The sequence below is a fragment of the Elgaria multicarinata genome, chromosome 8 (assembly GCF_023053635.1).
Source record: "Elgaria multicarinata webbii isolate HBS135686 ecotype San Diego chromosome 8, rElgMul1.1.pri, whole genome shotgun sequence".
NCBI classification, from domain to species: domain Eukaryota; kingdom Metazoa; phylum Chordata; class Lepidosauria; order Squamata; family Anguidae; genus Elgaria; species Elgaria multicarinata.
The window spans coordinates 85,731,886-85,749,538 of record NC_086178.1 but is presented as its reverse complement, the minus strand read 5'-3'; the positions used below and the strand labels follow the sequence as shown (position 1 = coordinate 85,749,538).

The following is a 17,653-nucleotide window of genomic DNA, read 5'->3' as shown; positions in this document are numbered from 1 at the left end:
TAGTTGCAGCAGCTGGCCGTGCCTCTCTCCCCAACTACTGACTGCATAGGGACAGTTTAAGTTTCCTCCTGAGAATTGAGCACTCACTTCAACTCATGACAGCCATTGACTTCACCACAGCCACTACTGCGGATGCTGTGGTCCTCCAGGATGTGGGGATAAGTAGCAGTCGCTGGTCGAGCTTCTCTCCCCAGTCTCATATGGAGCAATTTTGAGCTCTCACTTCGACTTCAAGTTCAGACACTTGAGCACAGCCCCTACGGTGGAGGCACAGCTGGCCGTGCCTCTCTCCCCAACCACTGACTGCACAGGGACAGTTTAAGTTTCCTCCTGAGAAGTGAGCACTCACTTCAACTCATGACAGCCATTGACTTCACCACAGCCACTACTGTGGATGCTGTGGTCCTCCAGGATGTGGGGATAAGTAACAGTCGCTGGTCGAGCTTCTCTCCCCGGTCTCGTCCCACCCCTCTTCCGCTGTAACCCTGTCTTTGAGAAGCAAGCTGTCACTTCAACTCATGGACTTCCCCTATGTGCGGGTGGTACTCCAGTAGTCGACCGATCGCCCATAGCACAGCCACTTAGTGCGTAGGGACAGTTTAAGTTTCCTCCTGAGAAGCAAGCTGTCACTTCAACTCATGGACTTCCCCTATGTGCGGGTGGTACTCCAGGTGTCCACCGATCGCCCATACCACAGCCACTTTGTGTGTACGGACAGTTTAATTTTCCTGAGAAGTGAGCACTCACTTCAACTCATGGACTTCCCCAATTGCGGCTGGTACTCCAACAGTCCACCGAACGCCCATATCACAGCCACTTAGTGCATAGGGACAGTTTAAGTTTCCTCCTGAGAAGTGAGCTTTCACTTCGACTCATGACAGCCATTGACTTCACCACAGCCACTTCTCGGTGGATGCTTTGTTCCACCAGGATGTGGGTGAGGAGGATTAGTTGCAGCAGCTGGCCGAGCGTCTCTCCCCAGTCTCGCAATTCAAGTTATCTGAGAAGTGAGCTTTCACTTCGACTCATGGACTTCCCCTATGTGTGGGAGGTACTCCAGCAGTCGACCGATCGCCCATAGAACAGCCACTTAGTGTGTACGGACAGTTTAATTTTCCTGAGAAGTGAGCACTCACTTCAACTCATGAAACTCATGAAAGCCATAGACTTCCGAAGCAACCTCTCTCTCCTCAGTCTCATCCTCTTCCTCTTCCCCTTCTGCTGTAACCCGTCTTTGAGAAGCAAGCTTTCACTTAAACTCATCATTCACTTCCCCAACTGAGGGAGGTAAAGTCCAGCAGTCCACGGGTCGCCCTTTGGAGTGCCCTGGGAGTGGAAGACGTACTCCCTGATCCCGAAGTATGGTTTTGAGAAGTAAGCTGTCACTTGAACTCATGAGCCTCTGTGCAAAAGCTGTCCTTGTGTGTGTGGTTGTGAGTGTTACTGCAGCTGCCTGTCTCGCTGCGAAAATGAAACAGGCAAGTCCTCGCCTTTGAGAAGCAACCTTTCACTTAAACTCATGGAAGTCATTGACTTCAGCACAGCCACTACGTAGAGGCTGTGGACCTCTGGGTGACCCGATCAGTGTGCTGATTTTGAGAAGCAACCTTTCACTGAAACTCATTCACTTCCCCAATTGCGGCTGGTACTCCAGTAGTCCACCGAACTCCCATAGCACAGCCACTTAGTGCATAGGGACAGTTTAAGTTTCCTCCTGAGAAGTGAGCACTCACTTCAACTCATGACAGCCATTGACTTCACCACAGCCACTACTGCGGATGCTGTGGTCCTCCAGGATGTGGGTGAGGATTAGTCGCAGCAGCTGGTCGAGCTCCTCTCCCTGGTCTCGTCCCACCCCTCTTCCGCTGTAACGCCCTCTTTGAGAAGCAAGCTGTCACTGAAACTCATGAAAGCCATAGACTTCCGAAGCAACCTTTCACTTCAACTCATTGACTTCCCCTTTGAGAAAAAGCTAAGCTCCAGTAATGCACCGTTTTTCCGTGGGACAGCTCTCTTTCGAGAAGCTGCACTGCATATGCAGCAGTGCCATGGCTTTGAGAAGCCGAGACCCATCCCAGCCACCGGGAACCGGAGGAAAACTCCAGCAGTCCACGGGTCACCCTTTAGATAGCTCGGGGATCAAATGGAGTCCTTGATCTGTGTGCTGATTTTGAGAAGCAACCTTTCACTGAAACTCATTCACTTCCCCAATTGCGGCTGGTACTCCAACAGTCCACCGAACTCCCATAGCACAGCCACTTAGTGCATACTAGGGACAGTTTAAGTTTCCTCCTGAGAAGTCAGCACTCACTTCGACTCATGACAGCCATTGACTTCACCACAGCCACTTTGTGTGGGATGCTGTGGTCCTCCAGGATGTGGGGATTAGTAGTAGTCACTGGTCGAGCTTGTCTCCCCGGTCTCGTCCCACCCCTCTTCCGCTGTAACCCTGTCTTTGAGAAGCAAGCTGTCACTTCAACTCATGGACTTCCCCTCAGAGAAAAAGCTAAGCTCCAGCAGTCCACCGATCTCCCGTAGCACAGCCACTACGTTTCCTGAGAAGTGAGCTCTCACTTCAACTCGTCTTGTAGTGCGCCCGCCGAGTTGAGCACAGCCACTACAGTGGAGGCGCCTGCCCGCCTGCCTGGGAGCCATCCTTGTGAGGTAGCTGGATCTGCTGGGACTGACTCCCCCACAGATCTATGGCTTACTTGTGCAAGGTACCAGCTTTTCTGGGCCCGCCAACCCATGCCTGCCTGCCTGTCTGCCCGCCTCCCCCGGGGTGCTGCTGTGGTGGGGCATCTGCCAGGACTGACTCCTCGCCTACTCTGCCTGCCTCTCTGCCCGCCTGGTGCCTGGTTTGCTCCCAATCGTCCTCCTCTGTGCCCCTCAAGGCGTAACTGCTGGCTTAGAAAGAAAGAACCAGCCATCTTTGCCTCACTTTGCGCCCACTTATGGGTTGGTTTGCTATGCGTTAGTGCTCAAGCCATCCTTGCGGCACTACAATGCATGCTGCCTGCCTGCTTTCCCTCCCTTCTCCCCTTCCCGCCTTGCAGCGATGGTGTATGTGTCTTGCTTTGACTAAGGGGAGAAGTCCTTCCTGCGCTCACTTAGACTTTATCAAATTCAATAATCCCTTTTTCAAATGTGCCAGAAGATTTAGGGTTATCTCGTGGCATGTTGGGATTGCCTTGGAACTGGCCCCATTGAGCTGTCTGCAATTGCAACTTTAAATCCCTGACATACTGGAGTGTTCAAATTTCAAAAGTTCCCCTAACATCAGGGGATGATGGGATTGCCTTGAAACTTGGTGTCCATGGGGACACATGGGTAAGCTGTCATGGGACCAAAGGATAGGTTTCTAACGTGCAAATTGACGTAGTTGTAGAATGGGACTTGATTTGGGGTGAGTTAAAAAGTTTAAGCCGCGCCAAAAATCAGGGGATGATGGGATTTGCTTGCAACTTGGCGTGCATGTGGACACATGGATAAGCTGCCCTGGTGCCGAGTTTGAGGTTTCTAACATGCAAATTGACGGAGCTATCCCAAGGGGTGTGAATGGGGTGCCCGATTTTCATAAATTCCCCAAAAATCAGGGGATGATGGGATTGCCTTGAAACTTGGCGTGCATGTGGACACGTGGATAAGCTATCATGGTGCTGAGTTTGAGGTTTCTAACGTGCAAATTGACGTAGTTGTAGAATGGGACAATTTGGGGTGAGTTAAGCCATGCCAAAAATCAGGGGATGATGGGATTTGCTTGCAACTTGGCGTGCATGTGGACACATGGATAAGCTGCCCTGGTGCCGAGTTTGAGGTTTCTAACATGCAAATTGACGGAGCTATCCCAAGGGGTGTGAATGGGGTGCCCGATTTTCATAAATTCCCCAAAAATCAGGGGATGATGGGATTGCCTTGAAACTTGGCGTGCATGTGGACACGTGGATAAGCTATCATGGTGCTGAGTTTGAGGTTTCTAACGTGCAAATTGACGGAGCTATCTAAAGGGGTGTGAATTAGGGTTATGGGAGGTGCGTTAGAGGGTAGAGCCGCGCCAAAAATCAGGGGATGATGGGATTTGCTTGCAACTTGGCGTGCATGTGGACACATGGATAAGCTGCCCTGGTGCCGAGTTTGAGGTTTCTAACATGCAAATTGACGGAGCTATCCCAAGGGGTGTGAATGGGGTGCCCGATTTTCAAAAATTCGCCAAAAATCAGGGGATGATGGGATTGCCTTGAAACTTGGCGTGTGTGTGTATACGCCCATGAGGTGTCATGGTGCCAAACGTGAGGTTTCTAACTTCAACGGAAAAAAAGTTGTTTACTTTTTTAGCTTTCAATGCAACCCTATGGGGGGGCAAAAACGGAGCTCCGGATCCGGATCCGGAGCTCCGAGCGGAGCGGAGCGGAAGTGGGCGGAGCGGGGGCGGGGCGGAGCGACCCGCTCCGAAAAATGGCGGATCTGCAAGTGAAGCGGAGCGGGGGGTCCGTGCACACCCCTAATAAAAATAGTCTTTCTAGGCTGTCAGATGGTAGAACTCATGAATGAAACATTTTATATTATGACATAATCCATGATACAGTCTTTCCCCAACCTGGTTGGATTTGTTGGATTCCAACTCCCATGATGGGAGTTGTAGTCCAACAGGTTTTGAAGGCCACAGTTAGTGGAAGGTTGCAATAGTACATTTGTTGCTGTCATGTGCTTGATTGATTTTCAGTTTCAGTGTTTTTATGTTTCATTGTAAACTGCCCTAGGAACTTTCCTGTAGGGTGCGTGAACCTTTCCAGAGGAGTAACTGTCTTAATCTGTTGTAGCTTCCAAATTTCTGCTGTGAAACATTCCCTACCCTCCATGCACCAGGAGTTAATTCTGGCAGTTCACTATAAATGGTAATACTTCCTGTTGAATTCTAAGGAGGTTATAGGTTATCTCTTAGGAACAGAGAATGCTGTGGTCAGGTGTAAATTAATTTTCTAGGATGCTACAGTAATTTTTTCTTGTAATGGAAACTTTCTAATTGGAGCTCTTTAGGAAAAAAAATACTGAAAACTGGACAGATATTTTCTTTTCATGATCCCATCTCTCTTCTTGCTTTAATTCCTTTCTGGGTTTTTTGGAGGGACACTGGCAAGTTTGCAATGTTTAGGAGAAAATCACATTTTATTCCTGTAGTCATGCCGGTGTGATAAGTTAAAGGCACAATCTTCTGCATATTTAGACGAGAAAAAGTCCCACAACTCCCAGAATCCCCTAGCATAGCTGGCTAGAGAATACTGGGAGTTTTAGGGCTTTTTTCTGTCTAAACATGCATAGGATTTACCTTGAGTGAGTTTAGAATGGGAAACTCTGCACATATATGGAAACATGAAAAAAATTAACAGGGTTGCCATTATTATATTATTATTGCTGTAGCATCAGAAATATAGCAGCTGTGCAATGTGGAAGTGAAATGATGCATTTTAAGATATAAAGGGGACTATAAGACCATTACATCCAGCATCCAAAATTGCTTAACAATACCATTGTAAGCTGGTGCCTGTCAGGGCAGAGAGGTGCCCACCAGTCAAACACTGCATTTTGCCATTGTAGGCAGTGAGGCTGCTTGCAAGGGGTGAGCAGGTACCCTGGCTGCTGACATGTTCAATAGAGTGCCAGAGGCCTTCCTCACCTGTTGCTTCTTCCAAGCTAGCTCAGGTTTTGCTGCCCAAAAGGGATTTGAGCACTGATGTTTGGACTAGAGGGCAAGGTAATATGTGAGTGCATAGTGTAGCTTGGCTTGGCTTGTTTGAGTGTGTCTGGGTCTCCTCGGTTCTAACAGCATCTTTCTGGAGTGCACCTGCTAGTTGCATGATCCATGAGGCCAGGCTCTGGTGAGTGCATAGTCCTCCTTGACAGAAGGGGTTTGCACTTGCTAAAGTAATGCGAACAGATGTGAAGAAGCAGAGGCACACCTTGTGCTTTTGTGTTCAAAAGCCATCAAGTGTCCTGTGGCACCTTGAAGACTTGCAAACTATGTTCATCTTGTGTGTGACTGACAACGTGCTCCACAATTGTAGAAACCTCCCCCTCTTAACAACTTCCCCCCTTCTCTGTCAATGATCCGGTTTTGTGTTTCTAATTATGTTTATGTTAACACTTTGGGATTGCAGGCCCTATTGCTGTCTTTATATGTGCCTGTTTATTACTTCAGCCAAAAAGTAATATTCAGAGTCTCCGTTTTAAAATGTGTATTTTTAAAGTACAGATTACTTGTTAATTAAAAAAATACAGTTTACTTCAGTTTTCGTTTATTTCGTTTGTTTGATGAATGAAAAAAAGTCCTTTATTACTGTATATTCAATCAATGTTTACCTTAAATGTTCACCTTAAAAAATGTTTACCTTAAAAAAAATATCCCTGGTCGAACCACCTAATGAAATGTGCTGCGCACGCCTATGCATTAGCATGATGTGATTTAGAAGTCACCAAAGGCACGATAAATCACAAAAGTCATGGCAAATCGGCACCTACGAATATGCACATTTTAGGAGATTTAAGCTAGTGGAGCGGCGAATGGACGGCTGCATCATGTGACGAGCAATGTGGAAATGCTCAGCTCATGCGAGTTATAGAGCCCGTATAGATGTACCCCCTGTTATCCCTGCACGGAATGTCGCATTTTAACTCAGGGCCACATGCTTTCTCATCCTCATACATCCATCTTAACAAACTTTCTTCTTCTTTTGCAGCTTTGATCAAATGGCTAAATATGACCTTCCAGCATGTATAGATTTTGTTCTGCAGAAAACTGACCAACAACAGTTGACTTACATTGGTTACTCACAAGGAACCACAATAGGTAAGTTCACAGGCTTGCAGCTTGACAAACTGGTGCTCCTGTATTTAAGGATACAAATTCCGTACATGCTTACATAAAAGTAAGTCCCATTGAACAATATTAATCTATGTTTATTTATTTATTGCATTTTTATACCTCCCAATAACTGAAGCTTTCCGGGGAGTTTACAGAAATTAAATCCATGAAAAGCAGTCAAAATCTAAAACAAACAGGATAATATAAAAAACAGTAAAAATAAAATATAAAAACACAACCAGGATAAAACTGAGCAGCAATGCAGAAATTAATACAGATTTAAAATACAAATTTAAAACAGCAAAGCTAAAATTAAGTTGATAGACTGTTAAATGCAGGGAAAATAAAAAGGTCTTCACCTGGTGCCTAAAAGAGTATAGTGTAGGTGCTGGGCAAACCTCTTTAGGGAGCTCATTCCACAGCCGAGGTGCCACAGCAGAGAAGGCCTTCCTCCTGGTAGCCACCTGCCTCACTTCCTTTTGGTAGGGGCTCAAGAAGAAGGACGCGTGAGGATGATCTTAGGGTTTGGGCAGGGAAGTCCCATTCATTTCAATGGTTCTATACTAAGTAGGACTGACCTACTTCTGAGTAAGTCAGCCTATATTAAAGGTTTGTATTTCCAGTCACTCCGCACATCCAAAAAGCAAGTGGGATATGAAGTTGTAGGGAATAATTTTACTAATCTAATTTGTTCGTAGTTTGGGTTTGTATCTCTACTCAGCCTTTTCCCTAGATGTTCAGGTGGTGGCTGTGAAGTACCTTTGCTCAGCTTAGGCTGCTACTCCAGCTATGTCCGTTCCTGGAGAACTGGCCAAAACGACACATGGCTTAATTCCATTGCCTTTGGTTTTGCTCTATTGCACTTGATGTGGGGCTGTCTTTGAGAAGTGCCTGGAGACTTCAGTTGGTCCAGAAAGCAATGACCAGGTTGTAGGGTAGCCGCTTCCTCATCCCCAATGAAGACAACAAACGAGACACAGATTTATATGAAATTTGCCTGGGTTAGTTTATATGGATGGATGCAAATAATATATAGAAATAATTTCTATAATTTTAAGTAGAAATACACTACCTCTTATTATAGTAGAAAGACTCCAATCAGGTGACATGGCCAGCCATGCCTGGTGGAAGGGAAGCTGCGATTAGTGGCCTCCCACCAGGAAGAGGGCGGGGACAGCTCTGGTCCCAGGATGGCCACTCAGAAGCCCCACACTCCCTCCTCGGCATCAGGATTACCCACTGCCACCCTGGGGAAAAGAAAGGGCAGGGTTTGAAAGGGAGGCAGTGTCAACCTGGTACTGTGAAGAAACCCCTCAGGTGCTAACTCTTGATGGGTGATTTCAAAGCTCCTGATCTCCCTCTTTCTCATGATTTTTACTTTTAAACTGGCCTTGGACTGGACATCCCTTCAAAGAGAAGATATCTTCAAACAGAGGACTAGCCCTCCAAATAAAGGACTGTCTTCTGTAAAATAGAACACATTGCTACCTTACCAGATTGCAAACTGGAGATGACTCTCAGGAACAGATTCCTCCCCTTGAACAATTATTGATTCATATTAATATTGTAAAGTAAATATACTGAAATAAAATATTTTAAAAATCCACTTTGAGACAGTATGGTGTAGTGATTAGAGTGTTGGACTGGGACTCAGGAGATCTGGCTTCTAGTGCCCCACTCAGCCATGAAGCTCACAGTGTAATTTACCTCACCAAGTTGGACAACCACCTGTCAGGTATGCTTTAGGGTGGATTCCTGCATTGAGCAGGGGGTTGGACTCGATGGCCTTATAGGCCCCTTCCAACTCTACTATTCTATGATTCTATGAAGTTGTTGTGAGTATAAAATGGAGAGCAGGAGCATCATGTAAGCTGCTGCAATTTCCTTGGAGGAAAAAATGCAGGTTTTAAATGTAATCAGTCAGGTCTTGACATCTGTGCTGGTTCTGCAGAAGAAGAAATGCAGATGATGGGATGTGTTTCTATATTCATATCCTGTGTACTTTCTTTTTTAAAAAATAGCACTAGTGTTCATTAGCACAAGTAGAACCGCCCAGAGAGCTTCGGCTATTGGGCGGTATAAAAATGTAATAAATAAATAAAATAAATAAACAATCCCGTTCTTCTGTAGAACTGGTTAAAGAAATCCAATCCAATGAGCAGATGATGGAACAAAAGATGGCTGATAGTCCGTGAACACAGGTGAACATGGGTGCAATGGTTTAAACAAAATCTGTACTTCCCCTAACTGCCGTTATCATAATTCCCAGGCAACATGGCTATTGGCCATGCTGGCTGGGAATGATAGAACACATCTGGAAGACACCAGGTTGCAGGGAAGGCTGGAATATATTGGAGATAGATAGATAGATAGATAGATAGATAGATAGATAGATAGATAGATATCAGGAGAAATTCTCGATTTGAAGTTGGGCTTTAACCTGATTTTCTATTAAACTTAACAAGTCAACACAGCCCTCCTGCTAATATTAAGATTTCCCATAATAAATGACACCTTGCTTCATTTGAAGTTAAAAACCTGTTTGCCTCTTCTTTTTCTACCCCTCAGGCTTTGTTGCTTTTTCTTCCAATCCTAAATTGGCTGCAAAAATCAAACTATACCTTGCCTTAGCTCCGGTCGACACCATTAAACATTCCAAAACACCTCTAGCAAAACTTGCATTACTTCCCGATGTACTACTCAAGGTATGTGCCTGGGGTTGCTTTACCTTGTGAGTGTTCACCATACAAAGTTGCTAGATTCAGAGCTTGATCGTTGTGGAAGCAGAAGACAGGTGCTGGGAGCTCTGGGCCTCACTTGGGATGGTAGTCATCTTCTGGTGCTGCTGCAGCTTGATGTACACTGGTGGAGGCTGGCGGCTCCACTTTTGATGGGGCTATGAATCCATTCTAGGTTTCACTCAGAACCAGCTGGAACTCATAAAGAAGCTATCGAAGGTTCGGTACCCTCACCCCAAAATATGTTCAGCACCATGGATAGCTCCTTCAGAGCCCTGGCTGGTTCTGACTGAAACCCAGAATGGTTTCGCCACCCCATCAAAACCTTAGCCACCAGCCTCCACTGCTAGTAGACAACTTTGTCCTGCTTATGCAGGTTGCAAAAAAAGGGAAGATAAAACCCCTACTGTGAGAGCACAAAGGAAACAAAGGGAAGAATCTCCACATAGTTTTCAAATAGTAAAAAAGAGAGTTCTACTGTGATGTAAATGCCTCTACAATCACCACAGTTTTGTTGCAAATCATCTATTTTACACAAATAATCAGGGTGATATAAGCATAACAACGGCTATACCAGTTTAACTATAGCCCTGGATAGGACTGGATGCACAAAGAGGTAAATGTTGTATGATCTAACTAATGTCAAAGTTTTCCCATAGTCCCAAATGCTATTTCATTGTAATGGTACTTCAATTGGAGATCTTTGCTGGCTATTGTGCACTGCATAACTTATGTAATTGCTGACAATAATTTGTAAATTCTAAAGAAAAAAAATCCATCTGCAAAAATGATGATAATGTGATTCTGTATACTTAATATATACTTCTCTGAAATTTACAGATCTTGTTTGGAGTTAAGGAGTTTTTGCCAAGAACATATTTTGGTTCTTTGGTTATTCCTAAGATTTGCAGCCTCAATGTATTGGCACCGATTTGTGGTAACCTCCTGTTCGTATTGTGTGGATTTAATGAGAACAACTTAAATATGGTGAGTACAAACTTTGCATATGCAATTCGACTTCTTAAAGAAATAAAATGTAACTGTGGGGTTGGATCCAGATCTCACAAAATCAGGAAGGACCTTCTGAAAGTGGAGCCCTTCCTTTCACAGAAGATCTCTTCTCCTGGCAAAAGACAGGTCCTGGATCCAACTCTTAGCCTAACCTAAATCACAGGGTTGTTGCAAGGAAGACCATGTAACCCACCTTTGGTTCTTTGCCAGAGGAAATGAGGTGGGATATAAATGTAATGAATAAATAACAAAAACAACTTTAAAAAAGTATCCACATTTTATTACTTCAGAGCCGAGTACATGTGTATGCACATTATGCCCCAGCTGGAACATCTGTACAGAATATGATCCATTGGAAACAGGTAAACATCCTAAAACAAAAGGCAACTATAGGATATAATATAATATGTTCTGAACAACTATAGGTGATGGTAGATGACTTTTCTTAACAACTAAGAGTTGGTGTTGAACATAGGGTCTTTCAGACTTCAAGAAGCCCAGGTCCAGATAGGTGAAATCTGCTCTACACTGTAGTAGAGAGATATCATCTATTATAGATATATTAGCCTATGAGCTTAACTTTTGAAATCAGCTCTTAAAAACCTTCATCTACCACCAATTCCACTTCTCATAACGATATCTCAACTGGACTCTGCATAGATTTGTTACCCTTGTATCTGTATAGAGTAAGGGAAACAACAAGGACCCAAACAGAAAGCATATATTTGGATCAGAGCATGTTGCACTGGCATCAGCCATGACTGAGCTTTTGTATGATTATCGTCAGACTTCGTGTCAGCACCAGGCACACTTGGGCAGTTGTCAGGATCCCTAAGAAGTCCAGCGCTTCACATCTGTGAGCCACCTACATGGTTTGGGGATTGATCATGCTCATTGTCTAGTTGTTTAAATGGTTATAGCTTCACTGTGCCATGCTCTTTGGCAGTACTTATGCGAAAGCCTTAACATTTGAACCAGCCCTAAACGTTTTAATGAATGAGCCCCAAAAGCATCAGCAACCCATGCCCACAAATGCAACTTGAGTCACTTCTGATGTTTTCAGTAGCTGCTGGGTCAACTAGAAATGAAGCGCTTGTAGTTTGTAGAAAAACTCTTAACTTTGGCAACCAATTTAAAGTAAACCCAGAGGCAGCTGTTGTAACGCCTTGAAAACCACATATTTACTAGGCCAGTCTCAAGGAATGCCAGATGTGGTGGTTACCTCTCCTGAAAACATACAATAAGCAATCCCGTTTCTCTCCAAGGCACCCGCTTTCCATAAAAGAACTGGCTAGGGCCAGTACATTCACTGTTCTCAAATCCCAATCTGTTGAAAAACCAGCTTTTCCAATGGAAACTAAGCAACAAAGGCTGAAGAGCGACAGATGTTGGAAATTGGTATAGGTACACATTCTCTCTTCCCTGTCCTAAAAACAAATGCCTTGGGCCTCAGCTAGACCAGGGTGGGTGGGTTACGACAATGATCTCATAATTTTATGATCGCGAGATCGTTGCCCTGGTCTACATGTGGCATGCGACATCACACCTGCCATTTTGGGTTTTTTGTTAAAGCGGACAGAGTTCACGAGCACTTGTACAATTTTTTTTTAAAAAAAAAACACTTTCCCCGCTCCCCCCACCCCACCCTGATGGGCACAGAGCTCCCGAGGAGCTCTGTGCCCCATGCGTGGTTCCCGGCTTCTTGCGTTTACTTGTGAGGAGCTGGGACAAACCGTGACACCCGCCCACACATTCTGAGGTCTTGGGATCAGCCCGAGACCACAGAAAAAGCGGGCTAGAAGTGTAGGGTGAAATCCTGGGGAAAGGGGGGATCATCCCTCCCTGCTTCCAGGATCCCCTGTGCATCATGTGGACACAAAGGGATGATCCTGGGGTGATCCCCGCGATATCGCCCCATCTAGTTATGGCCTTGGAGTGCTATAAATGTGCGTTCAAGCCACTTTCCTTTTCACGCATTCCTTGTCTAGCCCTTTTCATGCATTCAACATGAGAAGGGCTCTATGAGTATAAGGGGCAGTAGGGGCCAGCTCTGGCCCTCATGCCAAGATCACATGCTTTCCTTGCCCCTGAGTGTCAACTTTTTCAAGAGAGAAACAGGCCTGCGTGGGATTGGGAAGCCCAATAGTGTCTGGATGTCAGGCTTGGAGCCCTCTACACTCTATACTAGACTGACCAGATACCAAAGAGGTCAGGGCTCCTGCAGCTGTCACTGTTGTGATGAAGAGGGAATTTCACCAGGTGCTGCATGCATACAAATGACACCTGCTGAAATCCCCTTTTCTATGCAACTGTTGAAGATACAGGAGCCCTGTCCTCTTTTCCATATGGTCGCCCTAGTTTTTGTCTGCTGAGTAATCCCGAACAGCACTATTCAACACTGTAGAAATCTATGGACTACACAGGGTACACTATTTATTTGTATAAAGCAGGGGGAACATCACCTGCTACTAGGAAACAAATGAAAAATATTTGCTGTTTACCTCCATACCCCACTCTAGGATTGGTACTTCTAGCAAGATATACATGTATACATTTGAGATTCTTTTGTATTTCCAGGCTATCAAGAGTGGTAAACTGAGAGCTTTTGATTATGGACAGTTAGAAAACCAAAATCGTTACAACCAGGTATTTTATTCTGATATAGTATTATAGCGTTAGAAATTGCTGGGATGCTAGGGTGAGAAACAGACACACTCAAATGCTGAATGCAATTTTTAGAAGACCTTTATTTAGAAAAAATGAAAGTAGAGTCGATTCATTCACACTTGTCACATTCACTCAAGTAGATACCAATATCAGAGAAACAGAGCCTGGTGGCCAACCCAGGTTGTATACTCAGAGGCAGGAGGTATGCCAGCATGCTAGCTGATTTTCTGGTGCTCATGTCTTTCTCAGAGTTCTGATGACTTTGGCATATCTTAGATACTCTTCCCCCAATTCTCTCTCTCCCCCCGCCCCCCAATGTGGAAAAACATGTATTTTGGCTATGTATCCTGTTTCTTTCGGAAATTCTCTTTTTTGAGTGTTAAAGGATATCACTTTTCGCTCAGAGGCCTGTGCTGCCATTTCATTTGGAGGCAACATTCCTGAATTAAATACTGTACGACTGTTCCTCAGGTTTTGGGCTTGGAAGTTTCCTGTCCAGTTCTTTTCTAAACTCAGCTAATTTACCACACTTCATTGTTCATGTTCCACAGTCAGTTTTGCACATAGGCACACCTGCTTTCCCAATACTTCAGCCTTCATTTTCTGGTAACTTGGCATATTTCCTTTCCTAAATTTCCTCCATTCAAAAGTCAGGAGCCCTTCTACCTCAAAGGATATGATTAAATGTGAAAGCAGTTCCTCTTTTATGCAATGATATAGATAGCAGGGCATAACCTTTTCCAGCCCATGGCCCAAATTCCATTTTGCAGTGGTCAGTGGAGCCAAGGAAAAAAGGCCTGGCAGCAAAAGTGGTGAATACCACTATATCTCTCACAGCTAGCAACTATGCATTAGGAGAAGCGTTTCAACCTTTTAAGAATGGTGCAGGGGGAAACTGCACAAAAGTCAGAAAAGCCACCTGGTTGGTGGGTAATGGGCATGATCATCAGGTGAAATTCAGAGGCCTAGACAGAGATTTCACACCCTGGCAAGAGATTCTGCATCCCTGATATAAATCACAGAAGACTTTGGGAATTGGACATTAGGTAACCTTCTGAAACAGTATAGGCTGTACTGTCCTACCTAGTTGAGATGCCTGAATAGCTGATGTGCTGGAAAGCTACAGTTAAAGACAAATGTAATGTGTTAACAGTGGAAGACAAATGTAATGTGTTAACATGCCACATAGGCTTACATTCTTACATTCTTAGAATGCAAGCCTATGTGGCAGCGTGTTGCTGTTTTATTCTTTTACTATGTACAGCACCATGTACACTGATGGTGCTATATAAATAAAGAAAGGATTTTTCACATGTGATCTTGGTTTTGAAATTTGCTTATGCACATACACACCAGCAGGTCAAACCCTAGTTCAGCTGTAGTCTTCCCCATTTTCCTATTGTATTTGGACTCATTTTCTCTCTCCCCCCACCCCACCATTTTATAAAGACTCAGCCTCCTGAATACAACATAATGGACATGAATGTACCAACTGCAATCTGGAGTGGTGGAAAAGATTTGTTTTCTGTCCCTGCTGATGTTGACGTCTTAATCCCCAAGATAAAAAATCTCCACTACATCAAGTTTATTCCTGACTGGAATCATCTGGATTTTGTGTTTGGTCTTAATGCACCTGATGTAATGTATTATGACATAATTAATATGATAAAGGAGAACCGTTAATGGTGTGCCACTTAAAATAAGGAGTTCATGCACTATTTTTTCTGCTTTGTACTTGCTCTTTTTGTTTTAACGTTTCAGATTGCTAAGAATATTGTATGCCTCACTCAATGCTGAATAAATTCAGATTCCAAGCATATCAGTCCAGTTGGCTTTGATGCATAATTACTATATTGCACATTATGTGGAGTGACATAGTTGCTCTCGCCTCAATGGTTTCTTTGACACAGCATAACATTTCACTCACGATTGTGATGGATCATCACATCATTGCGTGTCACACTGGAAATGGACAACCTATTGCTGGCATGGTTCATATACTTGCCATCTGCTTTAAACATGTGGGTACAAGACGTAGATGGCATCTAGAGCAGTGTAGTGGCAACCACAAAGGAACTGTTTCAGTTAACATATTCTCTCAAAATGCACAAAAATAATGGGCAGACATGTTGATCCATTAGGGGGGGAAATATCCAAAATCCACAGTACAGTAATTCATTTATTAGGACCAGTTAAAATATCACAATAGTGTGAGCCTGCTTTTGAATTCTTCTTTTGAGTTCTTTCTTTGAGCTTGCTTTTGAGTGCCCTGAGCAGTAGCCAAGACTCTATCACAGCATGGACAAGGTACCAACTAGGGCTGTGCACGCCTCCCAATTCAACTTGGAGGCCAATTCAGAGCTTCCAAATTGGCCTAATTTGACTTGGGGTGCCTTGGTACCACTCTGACCCACTTCAGATTCGGCTCCAAATCTGAAGCAGGGTGTTGCTGGGTACGAGCTTGGGCATGAGTCCATAGGACTTCACTCTCCTCCTGCCTGCCACCATAGTGGCTCTCATGGAAGATGGGCAGCTCGCCACAGTGTGGAGCCTTCAGGTAAGTCCGTGGGCAGGCAGGAGGGAAGGGGAGCAATGGCTGGCCATTGAGCTGAATTGGCCCAAAGTGCTTTGTCTGCTTTGGGCCGAGGTGGCCCAGTCTGGTCCCAAACTGTGACTTGGATTCAGGGTTTGGGACTGAGGTGAAGCACACCCCTAGAACCAAGTGGATCAGGAAGTCCAAAGGTGGTAGGTGCTGAATCCAGATACAGCTGTTGATGCTGATCCCGAAGAGTCCTTTGAGCCTGACCTCTCCTAATTGAGACCTCCACAAACAACACTCCCACTCCACTTTTACACCAGGAGCTCACTCTTGCCACTGACTGCTCACCATCACAGGCAATGGACAAGGTGGGAGCTCAACTCAGAGGCAGTGATGTGCTAGGCATCAGGCCAGAGGTGTATCCCTTTAAAACTTTCCATTTTTTATTAAGGGGGTGGAGCCTGGTAAGGATAGTCTGGTCCTAGAGAGCTAAAAAGCCTCAGTTGAGCTCCAGACCATATTATGGCAAATTGTACGCTTGGAACTACTGTATGTTGTGGCAAGTTGTATGTGCCACCCTCAGTCATCCTTTGTACTCTGTGTCTACACTACGTGTTCAGCACATGGATTGAGAAAATGATAATGTTTCAGTGCTGTATGAGCTAGGGAGATGCAGGTGTCTTTGAGAAGTACTTGCTGGTTCACTTGCTTGCCAGAAGCAGACTAGATTTAGCAAGAAATCTGAGGTTGGAGGACCTCTGTCCCAGCAAGCCCTCATTCTCCTTTCTCTGATAGTGGCTATTATTCTTCCATTTTGATTTGTCTTTCTTATATGATTTTTTGTTTTAAACTTTAGCTGAAATACTGTCCCTTTGGAATATATATCTATATCTTGTTAATATTTGTAAGTCCTGTAAATTCCAATATATACCAAGAGTAAAATGACTAGTGATTCTGCGTATCAAGTAGTGGAGTCTTTGTCACCTGTAGGTATTGCAAGAACAACTATAGCCTTCCCCAGCCTGGTGCCCTCCAGATGTGTGAGACTTCATAAGAACATAAGAGCCATGTTGGATTAGACCAAGGGTCCATTTAGTCCAGCACTCTGTTCACACAGTGGCCAACCAGTTGTCGACCAGAGACCAACAAAGCAGGACATAGTGCAACAGCACCCTCCCACCCCAGCAACTGGTGCACACAGGCCTTGGATACTGGAGGTAGTACATAAGCATCAGGGCTAGTACCCATTGACAGCCTTCTCTTCCAGGAATTTATCCAACCCCCTTTTAAAGCCACCCAAATTGGTGGTCTTTACTACATCTTGTGGTAGTGAATTCCTTAATTTAACTATGTGCTGTGAGAAGAGGTACTTCCTTTTATTTGTCCTAAATCTCCCATCAATCAGCTTCATGGGATGACCCTGGATTCTAACATTTTGAGGGAGGGAGAAAAATGTCTCCCTATTCACTTTTTCCACACCACGCATAATTCTGTACACCTCTAACAGGTCTCCCCTTAGCCTCCCTTTTCACTTCCTTTCCCAACATCGCTAGCCTGTCCACATGGCTTCTGCTTAGGGACAATTAGCATTTCACTTGCAATTTCTGCCTCCTAGGATGTGGTGTTAAGGCTCATGAGCTTTAGCTCACAAATTCCTTATTTTTTGGTGCTTAGCTGAAAACTATATAACCTTAACTTTTTTTCCTGTTTTGGTAAACCACAGTTTTTTTGTTTATTGAATTCTATGGGTTTGTTTAACGGAAGAACTGAACTGCAGATATTATTCAGTTGGCAACTCTGGCCATGGCTAGACCTGGCCTATATCCCGGGATCATCCCT

At 44.5% G+C, this 17,653-nt stretch overlaps 1 protein-coding gene across 1 annotated transcript in view; it reads left to right on the top strand.

Annotated features, from left to right (window-relative positions):
- The window catches only part of LOC134402968 (gastric triacylglycerol lipase-like), a 37,806-nt gene extending 22,848 nt beyond the window's left edge, over window positions 1-14,958 (top strand). The window contains exons 5-10 of the mRNA XM_063132947.1: window positions 6,735-6,844; window positions 9,428-9,564; window positions 10,438-10,584; window positions 10,899-10,970; window positions 13,186-13,254; window positions 14,725-14,958. Coding sequence (XP_062989017.1) covers window positions 6,735-6,844; window positions 9,428-9,564; window positions 10,438-10,584; window positions 10,899-10,970; window positions 13,186-13,254; window positions 14,725-14,958 — 769 coding nt within the window. The remainder of the gene's footprint in view (window positions 1-6,734; window positions 6,845-9,427; window positions 9,565-10,437; window positions 10,585-10,898; window positions 10,971-13,185; window positions 13,255-14,724) is intronic.
- The last annotated feature ends 2,695 nt before the right edge of the window (window positions 14,959-17,653 follow it).